The following is a 16,596-nucleotide window of genomic DNA, read 5'->3' as shown; positions in this document are numbered from 1 at the left end:
TGGCCACATTTACATTCTTGTTTTTGTTCTTTCCCAGTAAAATGTTGATCCTGGCACTGGTTAGAATGATGGAGGCTAGGGTGATATTCCTGGCTGGTGTATTTACATGCCAATGTATCTTCGCATTGACTACTTCTGTATGATCAACAAGTGTTTGAACAGTTTGCATTGCATTTATATAATGCGATAACCGTTGTAGCCTCCATTACTCATATGGCCTTCAGACCATCCATCTCTCAGTATGCATGTGCTGTCTGCAAATGAGCAGCATTAGTAGGTGTTTTTAGCATTGTCCATACGATTAACTATCGAGCACCTTCTCTGATCATAAGGGTAGTGCTTTCCGCTGATTTTTAGAAAGCCTCAACCCTGCTACATGGCGGCACTCACTCATACTGTATATAAATGTTAATGTACAAAAAAGAATGAATGTTGTTGTTTTTATTAAAAAAAATATTCCCTTTATTCGTTTTGGCTTATTTGAGAAACATTAAATAATGTCACTTAGAGGTACTCTATAAAGCACCGTATTCACTACATTTTCTTCTACCTTAGCACTTTCCCCAGCCTCCCTTTCACATGAAGGTAATGAAGTTTAACTTAGGAGTATCTATTTATCAGACAAAATGGGAAAAAAATGAATAGGATTAGTTTGGAGCACTTTTCTTTTGTAAAAGTGTAAAAGGGGAAGCCTGCTAAGTTGAGTCTAAGGAAGGTGGGGTATAGTGGAGCTAACTAGGTTTCTAGGAACATATATGGGTGCAAGTAGGTTTGGTGATCATACCTCCCAACTGTCCCGTTTTCTATGGTACAGTTCCGATTTTGACAGCTCAGCCCGCAGTTCCAGTTTGTTACTGAAAAGTCTCAATTTTCTGTTTCTCCTGCACTGATGCCAGATAAAGATACAACATTTCTGAAACTTAATTAAGTAAGAGGCTTTTGGAGAGTCCAGAATACTCGACACCTGCAGTTTTGTACAATTGTAACTATTTAAGATAAGCAAAGATACAATGGTAACTATTTAAGATAAGCAAAGATACAATTGTAACTATTTAAGATAAGCAAAGATATAATTGTAATTATTTAAGATTAGCAGGGGAAATTGTGACTTGCAGCTTAAAGGGCAATTCACGTTCATTAGCAAAACTGTACTAACACATAAAACATGACTCTAAAACCCCCAGAAATGTGTTCAAACTTTCCATAACCTGCAAAATTTTGTAAAATGGACATGGCAGTTAGGGGGTGTGGCCACAAAATGGGTGCGGTCAAACATTTTTTGTCTCTCTTTCCATTTTTCAAATGTTGGGATGTATGGGGAATGGCCTCAAGTTTGCATTCACTTTACTGCTGCTTTTCAGTGCATGCCTAGCTTATGACAACATACTGGGAATTAAAAATATGTTCCTTTGTTGTAATGGTGCCAGGTTTCAAAAGTGCAGACTAGCAAGCATTATTTGAGGAGTAAATGCTTTGGTGCCCTGGCTTTTAGTTTCCTACATAGGAAAGTGTTTTGGCCATGTGGCCAGCTATGTATCCGTATTAGGCCGGTGTAGTGTTCCCATCTGCTAGTGCTATGCAGTGGTTCCTTTCCACTATGGCATATAAAGGGCCTTTCGTACCCTCCATAAACCAAACCAGCACATCTGTAGCAGCTTACTTTGCATTCATTCCATTTTTTTGCCCCATAAAGTGAAATATATAAAGCAGCCTGCTGGATTTACATGCTGTTTCCCAGATGATTAGCTTACAAGCGATTCCTCCCCGCCTGACATGAGTGAACGTACATGCTAAGATCCTTTGATCGGATTTTCTCCGTGGAAGCTTCGGGATACTGTTTCATTTAGTTTGTTTCCTTAAATAGGAGGACAGATGTCATAAATGCTTGAGGAAATCTCTAGCTTGAATAATAAGCTGCCGGCCACTTTGTGCAAGATATACCTTCCCCTCTCGCTGTCCTTAGTAATCTTTATTAGCCAATTGCTTCTTGATCCCCATTCATTTCTCTGCTAATAGCCCACCTTTCATGGCAAATGGCTTTGTCAATAAAATATATATTCATTTTAGCAGCTCGCTGACAATAATAGACTTCATGTTATTGACCTAATAGGACGCCTTTACCTTTTAATCAACTTCCAGCTTTCCCTGACATTGAGAAATCGGTCTGTGGGTAATGTTTCACCCATCAAATAACTCTCTGAAAGGTTCCCAGCGCAATGCATATTTGCCTTTCCGTTCTTAGAGAATGTGTCTGAATTATTTATATGGAAACACTGATAATGGTTTTATTTCTTTGTTTGGGTTCGGATAGATAAAAGCCAACAGCACAGCCATGAAGTCGGCCAGTAAGGACCAAATAAGACAACGTTAAAAAATATGCTTTTATTTCTATCCTATTTTGTATAATTGCATGAATCTGACCATACAGGGCTCATATTAGCTGCCGACTCCAATTTCAAGGATTCTAGGATGTCAGTAAATTATTGTACAGGTACAGGTCATCTCCCATATACTCCCATTATATCCAAAGAATTCAAATTTTAAAAAAAAATATTTCCTTTTTCTCTATAATAATAAAATGGTAGCTTGTACTTGATCCAAGCTAAGATATAATTAATCCTTATTATAGGCGAAACCAACCTATTCGGATTATTTAATTTTCCCATGATTTTCTAGTAGTATGGAGATCAAAATTACGGAAAACCCCATGTCCCCAGCATTCTGGATCCCATATCTGTGTATATAGTGAATTAAGTACCCCCCTCTTGTAAAAATAAGTATTATAAGTTACCAAGGAGTTCCATGGCCAAATTAAAGCACAAGGCCGTTGGCCAAGTGTTTTTATATAGGTCATGAATATCTTCATATTTTGCAACAAGGGGTACCTCATTTATTATAATACACAAGTTTAAGTGAGGCATGACAGCAATGACATCACTAAGCTCCAGTTATAACCAATAACATCACTAAGCACCATTTATAGAAAAAATTGACAGGATATTCATGGCTCTTCTGTATTATATATATATATTTATTTATACATCCTGCCCACGTTATATCATGCTGGGGATCATCCAGCTGTCTATGAAGCAGGTTTAATGATGCTGTAGGACAGGAACCAAATTGTCAAGGGAATGAGACTCATTTTGGCCGTTAAGTGAGGGTCCAAATCAGGCAAAGATCTGCTTATTTTGGGGACCTCTTCAAACTTTATTAGTTTATTTGTTGATATGAATTGACTTGTGATGTTAAATAGCTGCATAAATTATAGAGAACTGACTGATAAATACAGAGAGGACTCGATTGACTTTGATATATTAACAAAATTCTGTTGATCATGGAGCTTATTAACCACATTATTAACTAAGTGTTCAAGGATGTATATGATATGAAGTTGGAGCCTGACGATGATTACGATTTTGGGTTTTTTAGAGTGACCTTCATTAACATTTGGTTAGAAGCACATCAGTTGGACAATGCCATAAAATTAACACAATATTGGGATCTTGTGCATCTTTTGTTCCCAACAATGGGTTGTGCAATGCCCTCTTGTGACTTTTTTGAGATGCCAAATTGCACTCATTTAGGTGCAGCCATGAGTAAGTAATCCATGTTTCACTGGAAGGACAAAAGGGGCAATCATCCTGAAACTCTGCATTTTCTTTACATCTGTGTTCCTGTTTTCAAAGGCAAAGGCTGCCTAATGCCGAGTGCTGGGATTCTTGTAGTGAATATGTGTAGGACATGGTCCCCCAGAGCCTGATGACCTTGTCTGAATATTGTACAATTTGCTTTGAATAATTTAGCTTTTCTTTGTGCTCAAGATGTCGGTGGCTAGTGCCTCTGGTATTGACTTGTATCTCTTAAAAACACATGTGATGGTCTCCTGCAAACGTTTGAATGACATTCACTCACCGATAACATATAAGTCTACCTTCCAATTGAAGCCAACTGATTTATAGAAAGCAGAGTAAATTGACTGATTTATGGAAAGCAGAGTAATTTGATTTGCTGGTAAACAGAACCACTGCTTGAAATAAACTAGAGAGGTTTTTTAATGATCAAAGCAATTTGTTGGTTTCCACTTCCTTATTTCCTCTTTTGCAGTCAATTGCTGCCTTCAAAGGTAACATATGCTTTGTTCCACTGATTATTATGTTTCCCTCTGCATTTAAAGATACGATTGAGCTGCCATTGGTTTTGATGAAGAAATCTTGGATAGATGTTAATAAAGTACCCCCCCCAAAATAAAATTCATAAACGCTGTGTATTGCCACCCATTTTATATTACTTTCTCTTATACATATGCATGGTATTGATTATGTTGCCATGCTTTAGGAGATGTCTTCCTTTCTTCTTATAATTTTACATTTTTCTAGGTATTCATCTTTTTATACAAGATTGCAAGTATTGTTCAAGCCATGAATATACATATGTGTTTAAGGGGTCAGAGCAACACCGATCTTGTGCTTTGGTCTAGAGCAAAAAGGAGGATTTCAAGGATTATTTACCCAAATCTACCAAGGCTCTAGACTTTTATGTTACTATGAAATGGCTTGGAACCATCTTTGCCTCACTAGAACAAAGAACGAGTTTTGGTGGTGCTTTGCATCTAAATCAAGACACTGGTTGCGATGTTATTGGCAGTTTTAGTAATATTCTAATAAACTGGCTGATTGTTGCTCCATGTGGGTGTTCCAAGACTACTGCTCCAAGTGGGGTTCCATGAGATAACGATCTTTGGTCGAATGGTGAGCGTTTGTTAATATGACCGCTGCTATGGAGACTACCAATATGTCATGTTGAATAGTTCACAAAATGTCCACCTGGAGGTCCAGGGACTAGTGATGGGCGAATCAGTCCCTAATTACTACCAGGGACCATATTCTACTGTCAAAGGCCAAATCTTCCCAAACACGCTAGACTTTATATGATAATATAAAATAGTTTTTAGCCATCTTCCCAACTCTAAATCGAGGCATAAGTTGTGAATTTTGATCATTCTCAACTGTTGTGCCATGTGTGTGCGGGGGAGGGGTCCTTATGTTACCAAATAAAATATCTACTGGTCTATCTTCTTTTATTTGGCCAGTGTTTATCAAGGGCAATGGCAACCTCATGCCATTTGATTCAGTTATTCTGCATTGCTGCTTATAGAGTGCTGCTTATGAAACTGAAACAGATGTCTTCATTTTGTTTTGCAGAAGGTCCGTGTTTAGTTCATACCATCACTGGAGATCTGCTAAGAGCCCTGGAGGGACCAGACCACTGCCTTTATCCTAGATTAATTTCGGTTTCCAGTGAGGGCCACTGTATTATATATTATGAACGGGGCAGGTTTTGCAATTTCAGCATTAATGGAAAACTTCTGGGCCAGATGGAGAGCAATGATTCCACTCGGGTAAGTGTAATACCAATACATTTCTCAGTTGTGTCACCTATCAAGAATGAATAGTTTATTTCCAAGAGACAGATAGAAGTAGGGATGCACCGAATCAACTATTTTAGGATTACCCTGAATCCTTTGTGAAAGATTTGGCTGAATATGGAACCAAATCCAAACCCTTATTTGCATATGTAAATTAGGTTAAAAAGGGGGAAAGAGAATTGTGTGCATAGCATGCGGGTAAAACATATTTGACTTCCTTGTTTGTGTGATGAAAGTCACGTGATTTTTTGGATTCAGATTTGATTCCGTTGAATCTGAACCCGGCTAATAAAGGCTGAATCTTGGCCAAGTCCCGAACCAAATCCTAGATTCGGTGCATCCCTAAATAGAAGGCTAATTCATGCACAGGTTGGACTCTGACTTAACACTTTAATTTTAGAGAGCAAATGTTTCCTTTCTGTGTTAGAAAATGCAGTTTAAATCTGTGTAGTGTAATTTCTAATTTGACATGGTATTGTACAATTAAGCTTCTTGGTCATTCCTAATACTTGTCATGTTGTTTGTTAATAAGGCCATACTTCTGAGCAGTGATGGGCAGAATCTTGTGACTGGTGGAGATAACGGTATAGTGGAGGTTTGGCAAGCTTGTGATTTTAAGCAGCTTTACATTTACCCTGGCTGTGATGCTGGAATAAGAGCCATGGACCTATCACACGATCAGAGGTGAGTTACACTGGAAACATATCCCTCGTTGCATTGGTAATCTTGCATTTTGTATATGTGGAACTAAAAAAAAGAAGCTTCACACAGTAACAAAAGTATAGCTAAGTGTATTTTGTAACATTCATGTTTTATCAGATATAAAGTGCAGCTCACATATTGCAATAATTAATATTTTAAGGAGATATTTCTATTATGTCAAGAATTATCAGTGCTAAAATAATGTAATTTAGTACAGATTTTCACTGTACCCCTAATAGGGAAATAGTCAACTAAAGCTGGCCATACACTATATGATCCAATCATTTGCCAAGGTCACCAAATAAGTGGACCCCCCCAATATGCCCGCTAAAAGGTGGGTGATATCTGGCAAACGATCGGATTCAATGATTGGAAGACCAGCCAATGGGACGAGGCCTGCAACAACTCAATGCGGCTTAAATCTGCTTATGTATGGCCACCTTGAGTCTTTTGATCCGGATTTGCATAAATATAATTAGAGCAATTCTACACATGGACTACTTCCTATTTGTATTGATGTAATGGAATGCCTTCACACTTATTATTGTCCAAGAACAAGTAGTGGTGATCAAAGTGGTGCCTGCGTGGGCTGATACACCCACATAGTGTGAGCCCTGGTCAATAAAAGTCTCTAAATGATCTGATTTTGGACAATGAGGTTTGATTTTCAGAGTAGCATATATCTGATCAGATTTTGGGACAATGAGGTTTGATTTTCAGAGTAGCTTATGGCTGCATCTGCCTTTGTTTGCTATCATTGACTGCTCGCATTAAATCGGCTTCCTTTTTGTCTGCTCATTCGGTAATGGTTTTTGCTCATTCAACGTAGCTTCTAATATGATTTTCCATAGAGGAGGACATTACTTCTTTTAATATATAAGTAGAAGTTTTGGGAAATATTATCAAAGAATTTTAGTTACAAAGAGCCTTAGTCTATAATAAGTGTACAACACTCAAACTGTGGCCTCGTGCATGTTAAATATTTTGGGTAGTTTTAGCCATCAATGGATAGGTCGAGCTGATTAGTAGAAAGAGGCCACTTACACCCGCAGGTTTGAAATAAATACATTGAAAACAGATTGTAGAGTCACCAAAGGTTGTTAGCCCAGACAGTATACGGTACAACCCTCCGACCTCTTGCAAACCAGTTCAGGTGAACAGCTGAATCACACAATAAGTCGCCAAACTCCGCAAGAGGGCAGAGGGTTGTACCATGTTCTATCCGGGCTAACAACCTTTGGTGACTCTACAATCTGTTTGCAGTAGTTTATTCCATAGAATATTGACTCTAAAGCTTCCCCATACACGGGAATGAATATAAGTTGCCGGCAGCTTATTGGGCAGTGTATGGGGCCTTCTAACGGATTCACATTTGGCTGAAAGTTGGCCAGATCTTAATAGGGAAGGTTTAAAAATCCCGTCTGATCAAGGACTGCAATAATTCTTTGATTTGGTCTTGATCTGACCATCAGTATTCTCATTGTTGTTATCCGATCGGGGGCCCATAATGATCAACCCAATATCAACTACCTCAAGGCCAAATGAGCGGATCTCTGTATGTATGGCCATCTTACAATAGTTAAATAACATTATTAGTCTTTTGTCGAATGTGTTGAAACAAAAGAAACTAAACAAGATGTGCTTCTATTCTTTCTAGGACTCTGATTACTGGAATGGCTTCTGGTAGCATTGTAGCTTTTAATATAGATTTTAACCGGTGGCATTATGAACACCAGAACAGATACTGAAGCTGGCTGAAGATGGGAAAGCCAAGTATGGGCCCAGAGCTCAAGTGCTGCAGTGAGAAGGTGTTGTCATCTCTGGTAGAAGAACCAAGCCTGCATTGACCTCCGTTGTACATTCCATTACACCCAGCAATAGCTGTACATTGTAGTCAGCAACCATTTTTTCTTGTGTGTTTTTTCCACAACTGAACACCAGCTGCTAACAGGCGAGCTTGTCTCATGTAAAATATGACGATTAGGAGATGTTTTGGTAACTATATCAAACTTTATTTATCTAAAAAACCAAAATGGTGATAGGATGTATTACAAAGAGACTTTCGGTAACTATGAAGAACCTTGCGTTCAGCTGTAACGGTGTTTAGTCCACAAATCACACATCCCGTTTCCAGCCTCTTTTCAAGCTGTGAAAGAAAAAAAAAATATATGTTTGATACTTTTTACATCAGATGCAAGACAGGGATACTTTTGTAAAAGTAAAACCTTGTATAAAGAACAAACAGATGAAAAAAAAAATTTCTTAATTTTATCATGGAGCTACAATGTGCTTATACTTTAAGCCTTGACGTCTTGATGGAACAGGTGTTTGAAAGAAATATAATTTAAAACAAATTGCAGCTCATTGCAAATGATGGAATGCGGGGTTAACCATTAAACCTAACGTTTGCAGCAAAATGTGCATTGCACTTTGTTATTGTCCCTTCGAAGAAAAGTCTTTTCAGTCTAGGGATATAAAGCCATGGTTTGCCATTATTCTTTCACGAGAGATATAGATTTGCTGTTTCTCTTCACTAGTTTATTTATCATAACAAAGGAGAACAGATGCGAAAAAGCCCTGGCAGTAGAAACAAATGTCAAGGTGCCGAATGACTGCACGCTGGGGAGAACGTAGCATAGCCCCGTCCTACCTTGAGCAGGTAATTAGGGTTATGAGTTGGGCTCATTTCTGTGCTTTCTTTCTTGATAAAAATGCTTTGTTCCTTAGAACTTGGGTTTTGGTGTAACAGGATTAGTGTTAACCTGTGCAGCTGTGTAAAGCCGCATTCCCAGCCTAAGTCGGAGACGTTGCTTTACAATTTACTGTACTGCAGTGATGACTGTCTGAATCATTCCCTGCACAATGTACCGGTAAAGGAAAAAAAAAGACACACCCAGGGGTAAATACACGTTTCTTCTTTGTATATTTGGTGACTGTATTGTCATAGATGTACATATTGTGTCGGTAGGGCTATAAGGCATGTATCAGGAATGTAATTTTCTCCAAATTTACACTCTCACTTGCAGTCATTTATTTAAAAACGAAAGAAAAAAAAAAAAAGTCAAATGAAATAATGAATTCTTGTATTGGCACTTTGCACCAGAAACATATCATTATTTATTGATGTGATTATTTGTTCTTCACCTTGTATTAGTAAGTTTTACCACTGAGTTTCTTCTACATTGCTGTTTGTATTTAAAAGAAAAAAATAATCCAAAAAAAAAAAAAAAAGATTCGAAAAAAATTAAAAAACGATTTTGAGGAATCAACGTAAATATTAAGTTATCACCAGTCTGTTAAGCAATATCTTTGAGTTGTAGCTTAGAATAGGAGGATATTGAACACCTGGAGGACTAGTTCATTTCATCTTGAAATCATGGTGAGATATTTTGGATATATCAATTCCTTAAGCTATTGTAACCATGTTTTATTGCAGAGATGTAAAATATGCCAGATGTGTTCAGTTGGAAATAAAAAAAAAACATAAAATAAAATATGCAAATAATTCATTTGCCGCTTTCGTGTTTCTGTGTGTTTTTTAATTTTCTTCTTTTTTTTTTTTGGTCTACAAAATTGACAAATATTTTGAAACCCAACCAGGAAACGTACATTAATATATTTGTGCTGTACCAGCTTGCCTGCTTACAAGTCATTTTCCAAGTCTCACATCAGTTGTGGAAGCATCTGGTTTCAAAATGTACAACTCGTATTTTGGTCTAAAAGGCACTTTTCCAATAAAACTGACATCTTGGTTCAATAGTCATATCTGACTGCAAGCCAAAGTGTTTCTGAAAAACTGAATACTTGACCATATTACAGAGAGAGATAACAGAACACTTCTTGAATATTTTGTGAAAAGGGAAAGAAGAAAATATTGTACTAGAAGGATCTGATGTCTGTGCAGCTTTTAGCTTTTGTATGTGCAAGGTTTGATTGTAGTAACATACATAATTATATGATTTGATCTGCATCAAGAATGGAGAATTTTCTCTTTCTCAGTATATTCCATGCTTCCTGTATTTATTGAATAAAAGCAGAAATAGAAACAGTATGATTGGTGTTATACACTAATGGCAAACACAACTGGCACGTTTTGCTCATGCACAAAATAAGTCACTAGTTTGGCTGGCAAAACCCGCCAAAAATTCCGTCTTCTTCTGTTAATATTGAAGAGCTTTGTAACCTATCCTTTTAGATCTGGAGAAAAAAAGACAGACACATTTTTCAACACCCTAGACTTAATAGTTGGTAGAACACAATTTGAAAGAAAAACTAAGCTAAGTAATTCCTATAGATAGGAATTATAGACAACTCCAATTCTCCTGGACTTGAAGGATGACACTTAACAATCAAGCAATTTATCTTTAATCATTCCAGGGGGCTTTTTGAAGTGTGGTTAGGGTCACAGACCTGCTGGAAGATCCCTGATCTGTGATGGAGATCATGGATCTTCTAGAACAGGGGTCCCCAACCTTTTTCACCCGTGAGCATTATTCAGATTTAAAAAGAGTTGGGGAGCAACACAAGCACGGAAAATGTTCCTAGGTGGTGCCAAATAAGGGCTGTGATTGGCTATTGGTATCCCCTATGTGGACTGACCGCCTACATGAGACACTGGTTGGCATTACATCTGGGTTTTAAGCAACCAAAACTTGCCTCCAAGCCTGGAATTCAAAAATAAGCTCCTGCTTTGAGGCCACTGAGAGCAACATCCAATGGGTTGGAGAGCAACATGTTGCTCACGAGCTACTGGTTGGGGATCACTGTTCTAGAAGGATAATGACCCTAAGTGGCATTTTTAGAAATACTGTAAGAAATATCTGGATTACAAGCAGGAAGTTCTCCTTTTTTTTTCATGAAATCAATATTATCAAGGAATCGTGGAGCACAATATTGAACCACCCAGAGTCAGAGGACTGAGTTCTCCATTGCAGATCATAGATCCTCCATAGCAGATCATTGTCCTGCTGGAAGTCCATGGTCTGCAATGGAGAAATCTGTTTTCTGACACTGGGTGGTTCAATATTGTGCACCAAAATACCTTGGTAATATCCTGATTTTGTGATACCATGCAACTCAAGCAACCCCAAAACATCAGTGAAAAAATTGGTGAAAAGCATTAGTCACTGGGTGTCAAAATTATTTTAACGCAACAATTTTTACACTTGTGACTTTTTTATCCAAATGCATTAAAGTCAACGGGTGTCAAAATTATTTTGACGTGTGTCAATTTTTACACTATGGTCTTTTTTTGTCACAGCACATTTTTTTTGGCTGCAAACTTTTGCATCAGTTTCACAAAATAATTTGCAGCTGGCGAAATGCGGAAATTCCCCGCAAATCCATGCCTGTCACAATTTTTGACCAGTACATTTTAGGATTAAGGTTAGATTTTTGTTTATTTATATCCAGTATTTTTAAGCTCTACTGCAAACAAAAGAAATACATATGTGAATACCGCAACATTTCTGACACAACCAGTGCATTATTTTTGGCCACCACTGTAGCAATAACGAACAATTACTTTCAAGACCCTGCTTCCATGCGTAACATTGGGTATCCCAAACCTAGAACAAACCCCAAGGTCCCGGTCACGGCTCACTGTTCTGCCTTTAACAACCGCCTTTCACTTCAGGTGGAGTCCTCTGCTACTCAGATGCCACCAGGTCTTAATGTGAGAGGACCAAGGAGAGAGTTCTGGGCGAGCAAGGGAACCGTACGTGTAAACAGAACAGAGAATAAGAGCGTGTCAAGGACAGGTCAAGTCGATACCAGTACAGGATGCACAGTACAGAATCAAAGGCAGAGATCGTAGTCGAGGTCACAGGCTAGGTCGGTACACAAAGTGGCAGATATAAACCGCATCTGATAGAATGGTTGAGATACAGGCAGGAGTCGGGACAGGCAGCAGACAAGGGTTGGTCAGGGTCAGGCAGGGTCAAGAACTGATCAGAAATACTCCCAGGAACTATGAGAATAGACCTACGTTGGGCAATGACACAGTATCAGTTTGCTCTTTAAATATTTGAATCTCGCGTCTATGCGCGATAACATCATACGTCGCCTGTGTCAAAACCCGCAACAGGGGTTACCCCAGGTACCCTAACACCATGCCAGCAGACACTCTTTTTCCACAGTAATATCCTATATATCCATGTTCTGGTTTTACAAGTAAATTGGATGAGCCAGCAGCTTGAGATAAACGCAAGGGGCGTTATTTATCTAAGGTCGAATTTTAATGCTCTGTGAGCTTTTTTATATCTCGAATGAACTCACAACTTGAATGGTTTCTAATTTGAAAAAAAACATCAAAGGTAGAAACTCGAATCGGGTTGAAAAACTCAAATAACTCAAGTTTACAACAAAAAAAAAAACTCAATCTTGATCAAGTTTTCCAGAGAAACCCACCAAAGAAAACTTGAACATCATGAAGGCTATTAACATCTTCAAATAGTCCAAGGAACCTCTGCCATTGACTTCAAGTTGGAATATTTTCAGATTCGAGCTATTTCCGGCTTTGGGTTATAATAAATCTCAAAAAAATTGTTTTGTTTTTTTTAGCCCAAAAATTTGAGTTTTGGCTGAAAAATACCCTTGAGAACTGGAATTTTTCATGGCAAAAAAACCAACTAGATCTTTAATAAATCTGCCTCTAGCAGGCCAGAGGCATGTGATACTGTTTTTATGGGTGTGTGCTAGTATGCTGTTAGAGTGTGGGGATTCTATGTAATACCATAAGAGCGATGCCTGTGGTTACATTTTTTCTAAGGGTTTAATGTGCACAAGACTTAAGGTCTTCGTTGCTCTTACTTACAGGGCTAGTCATTCTAAGCATGTTGCAAGCCTACACGTGTCACTGGATTGCTCCAAAAAATGGCGCACTGGGACAATCCTGTATTTGCTTGGATTTTGGATTTGAAAGTTGAAGAGAATTTTATTAGTCGTGGATTGGGAAAACACTTTGGGACATTTTCAATTTTATTTAAGCATGTTACAAGCCTAAAGCCTGAGGTCCAGGTTTATATTCTTGTTAATAGAAAGTTGTTCTCTTGTTATTAATAAGTTATGGGTAGCTTCTTGATCCTATTAGAAAAATAAAAATTCCCAAGCAGAAGTTCTCAAACATATTTTCACTAAGGCTCACATATCACGGCAATAGTCTTCACAAAGATCACTCGTTTAAAAGATAATATCTGGGGTCGCAAGTTTCAGCAAATGCTGGTGTTATGTCAGTTTTTACATTGCTTCCATAGAAAAAAGTCATACATAAGAGATCTGGAATGTAAGGCTTTTAACAATCTTGGTTTGCCCCGTGTGAATGTAGTAGCAGTGTATGGGAACGAAGGAGTTTAATTAGGCGTGTTTTCTGCATCAATGCTTCTGTACTCACCTGAATTCCATTCCTGGACTACAGAGCAATTATTACATTTAGGACATTTTTAAAAGGAAAATGTATTCAAGGTGTATTGTACTGGCGACTATAGATTCCCAAAACCCAGTAATCTGCTATTCGGGGTGATAGTCTCAAGTGCAATGTGCTTTTGTGGCTTATAGAGGAACGTCCTTGACTGTAAACTTAATTATGAATTAAAAAATTTTTATAGTGCCTCTTGTATATGTAAGAAGTATGAAAAAACACAACCACAACCTTTAGTGGAAGAAATCTTGGCCACAGCTTTAATACATAATAAAAAGTACAACCAATGCCAAGGCTTTCCAGCTGCCAGGGGTCTCCAGCTGTTGGCTACAGGTCGGCTACAGGTCTTCTGCTGCATAACCCTGACCTATATGTCAGTCTTCCTAATAAAGCCGTGACAATGAACAGAACATTGCCATAGAGATAACAGAACTCATTAAACAAGTTACAACATTAGAAATATGCCCAACACAGTCTGGTCCAGTGGAGACCAAAAGAAATGGTAGACGATATATAAATGCCTTCCATTAGTCTAGCTGCCATGACCCAAGTACACTATTGTGATATGTAGGCAGACCTGTAATTTGCTGTAATATAAGATTGTATTCAACAGTCAGTTAATTAACTATATAGGTATGGGGCCTGTTATCCAGAATGTTCGGGACCTTGGGTTTTTACAGAAATTTGCATTTCCATACCTTTAGTCTTCTAAAAAAACATTTAAACATTAAGTAAACCCAATAGGCTGGTTTTGCTTCCAATAAGGATTAATTATAATCCTTATTGGATCAAGTACAAGCTACCGTTTTATTATTACAGAGAAAAAGGAAATGATTTTTAAACATTTGAATTATTTGTTTAAAACGGAGTCTATGGGAGACGGCCTTCTCATAATTCTGGGCTTTCTGGATAACAGGTTTCAGAGAAAGGGTCCCATACCTGTACTAACTTTAGATCTCAAAAGTATGTTCTATTATGTTCAAGGATTTACTTGATTTACTACTAGACCATTAACAACATTAAGAAGTGCTGAGGGTTCCCAGTCAAAACATTGCACAGAAATACCATGGCGTTCATTGAAAAGGGTTTCTGGAGGGCAGTCATTCTACTAGAGGAAAGGGGAAGAGAGTGCTTGGACTGTACTGGAGAGATGAGAAGTATCAAAGGAATTTGGATGAAATGGGTGAGGATATAGAGGCTGTTGTATCAGGTTCAGAGAGAGTCACAGCATTTGACGATTACGTGGGGACTGAGGCAAAGACTGATGTATTGTATGTGAAGAGAAAAGCAGAGGCCGATGTATTTGCTGAAGAGACAGAGAGCAGCTGATGAACTGAACCAGGACGATCAGCAAAGATTAATGATACAGAGAGTAAAGAAATACAGAAGTGGAGTAACCGGGGTAAAGGGCAGAGGAGCATTTACAAGCGGTAAAAGTGTGCAATTATTCTTCATTTACTCTGACTTTGTGCACTGTGTTTCCATTCTTACAGCTCCTCCACTGATCTTTATATTTTGTGACTGGACTGTGCTTCCGGTTCTGTCTCTTTACAGCTTGCAATTTAATTGCCGTGAAAATGTCATTCAAGCAAATCAAGGAGGAAAATAAACAGTCTTGGTCTTGTGCTTCTGCAAATATCACTCCAGTCCTCCAGTTGAATGGCTTGTTATAGGGAAACTGGGGTATCAGACCTGTCTTGCAATGGATAATGATGATCTAGCTGCTAAGTCTAGTATTATCTGTGCCTCCACTGATACTCATAAAGGCTGTAAAGGGAAAGGGATCACAAGTGGCCAATAGACACTCTTGCCCTAACAGCAGTGGTGTAGGGGCTGGGACACAAGAAACTGGATGTCACTTCATTTGTCTCATCCACCGATGTTTCTGGGGGGTTTATTCTTACTGTCGATGAGCTGTTCACTAACAAGTACCTCTTTTATATAGTGAATAAAGTACCCCCTCTTTTAAATTATAAGGATATTATACGTTATAAACTGATTTTTTTTATATTCAATTTTGAAATCTGACATGGGGCTAGACATATTGTCAATTTCCCAGCTGCCCCAAGTCATGTGACTTCATGTGAATTCTACTGGAGTAGCACTATTAACTGATGTGTTTTGAAAAAAAAAACATGTTTTCCGATGACAGGATCCCTTTAAAGGATAACCACCCCTTTACATCTTGCAAAAATTTTACCAGGCCATAGGATCTCAAAAATAATTAGGCTAAATGCCCTATGACCCTAATACTTTTTTTGCCCATGGACTCATTTGCTTAAACTTTAATCATTATACTTGTATTCTCTCTCTCTCATAGATAATTCTTCAACTGCAAGTTTTGATTAAGAATTATACTGAGCACAGACCATTAGAAATATTTTTTCTGTACTGACTAACCGTGTTTGTTTCCCTGTCTTGTCAAGTGTGCATGGAGGCGTGATATTATACATGAATTTATTGTGACGGTTACATGGGCGTGACTGTGCTAACCACAAGGAATGTCATAGGATGAATGACGTGGTGGAACCTGAATGATGTTATCAGTCTAATGATGTCTGAACGTCTGACCTTACCTTTTGTACAGAGCTTTAGGGGATTGTTCGGCTTTGACAGGTTGAAGGTGTTTTACTCAATACGGGAAATCCAGCATTTCTTCCACACGCCTTCTTCATCTTGGGAATGCGTCAGTATCATTTGGATCTCCACCATGAATACAGTAACACTTACAATGTACAGTAATTACATGTATCCCTTGCAGTGTGTCAGCTTACTGACTGTCATGTGTTATAAAATATTATATCACTTTATCATCAAGCAGATACTTCAGCCAATTGTGTAAGTTACAAAATTACAGGTAGGGGATCTGTTATCCACAATGCACGGGACCTGGGGTTTCCCAGATAAGGGATCTTTCCGTAATTTGAATCTCCATACCTAAAATGGGTTGGTCACCTTTAAATTAACTTTTAGGGGGTTATTTATCAAGCTCTGAATATCCTAACCTCGAATAATTCGTAGTTTTCTTAGGAAAAAAAACAACGCATTT

At 38.1% G+C, this 16,596-nt stretch overlaps 1 protein-coding gene across 4 annotated transcripts in view; it reads left to right on the top strand.

Moving 5' to 3' along the window:
- The window catches only part of LOC108707564 (neurobeachin), a 390,963-nt gene extending 381,322 nt beyond the window's left edge, over positions 1 to 9,641 (top strand). For all 4 annotated transcript variants that reach the window (XM_041582642.1, XM_041582644.1, XM_041582643.1 and 1 more), the window contains 3 exons: positions 5,205 to 5,401; positions 5,961 to 6,112; positions 7,788 to 9,641. In XM_041582642.1, coding sequence (XP_041438576.1) covers positions 5,205 to 5,401; positions 5,961 to 6,112; positions 7,788 to 7,878 — 440 coding nt within the window. In that variant the 3' untranslated portion in view covers positions 7,879 to 9,641. The remainder of the gene's footprint in view (positions 1 to 5,204; positions 5,402 to 5,960; positions 6,113 to 7,787) is intronic.
- Positions 9,642 to 16,596: the final 6,955 nt, after the last annotated feature.

Source organism: Xenopus laevis, chromosome 2L, assembly GCF_017654675.1.
Source record: "Xenopus laevis strain J_2021 chromosome 2L, Xenopus_laevis_v10.1, whole genome shotgun sequence".
NCBI classification, from domain to species: domain Eukaryota; kingdom Metazoa; phylum Chordata; class Amphibia; order Anura; family Pipidae; genus Xenopus; species Xenopus laevis.
This window is presented reverse-complemented; position numbering and strand designations above follow the sequence as displayed.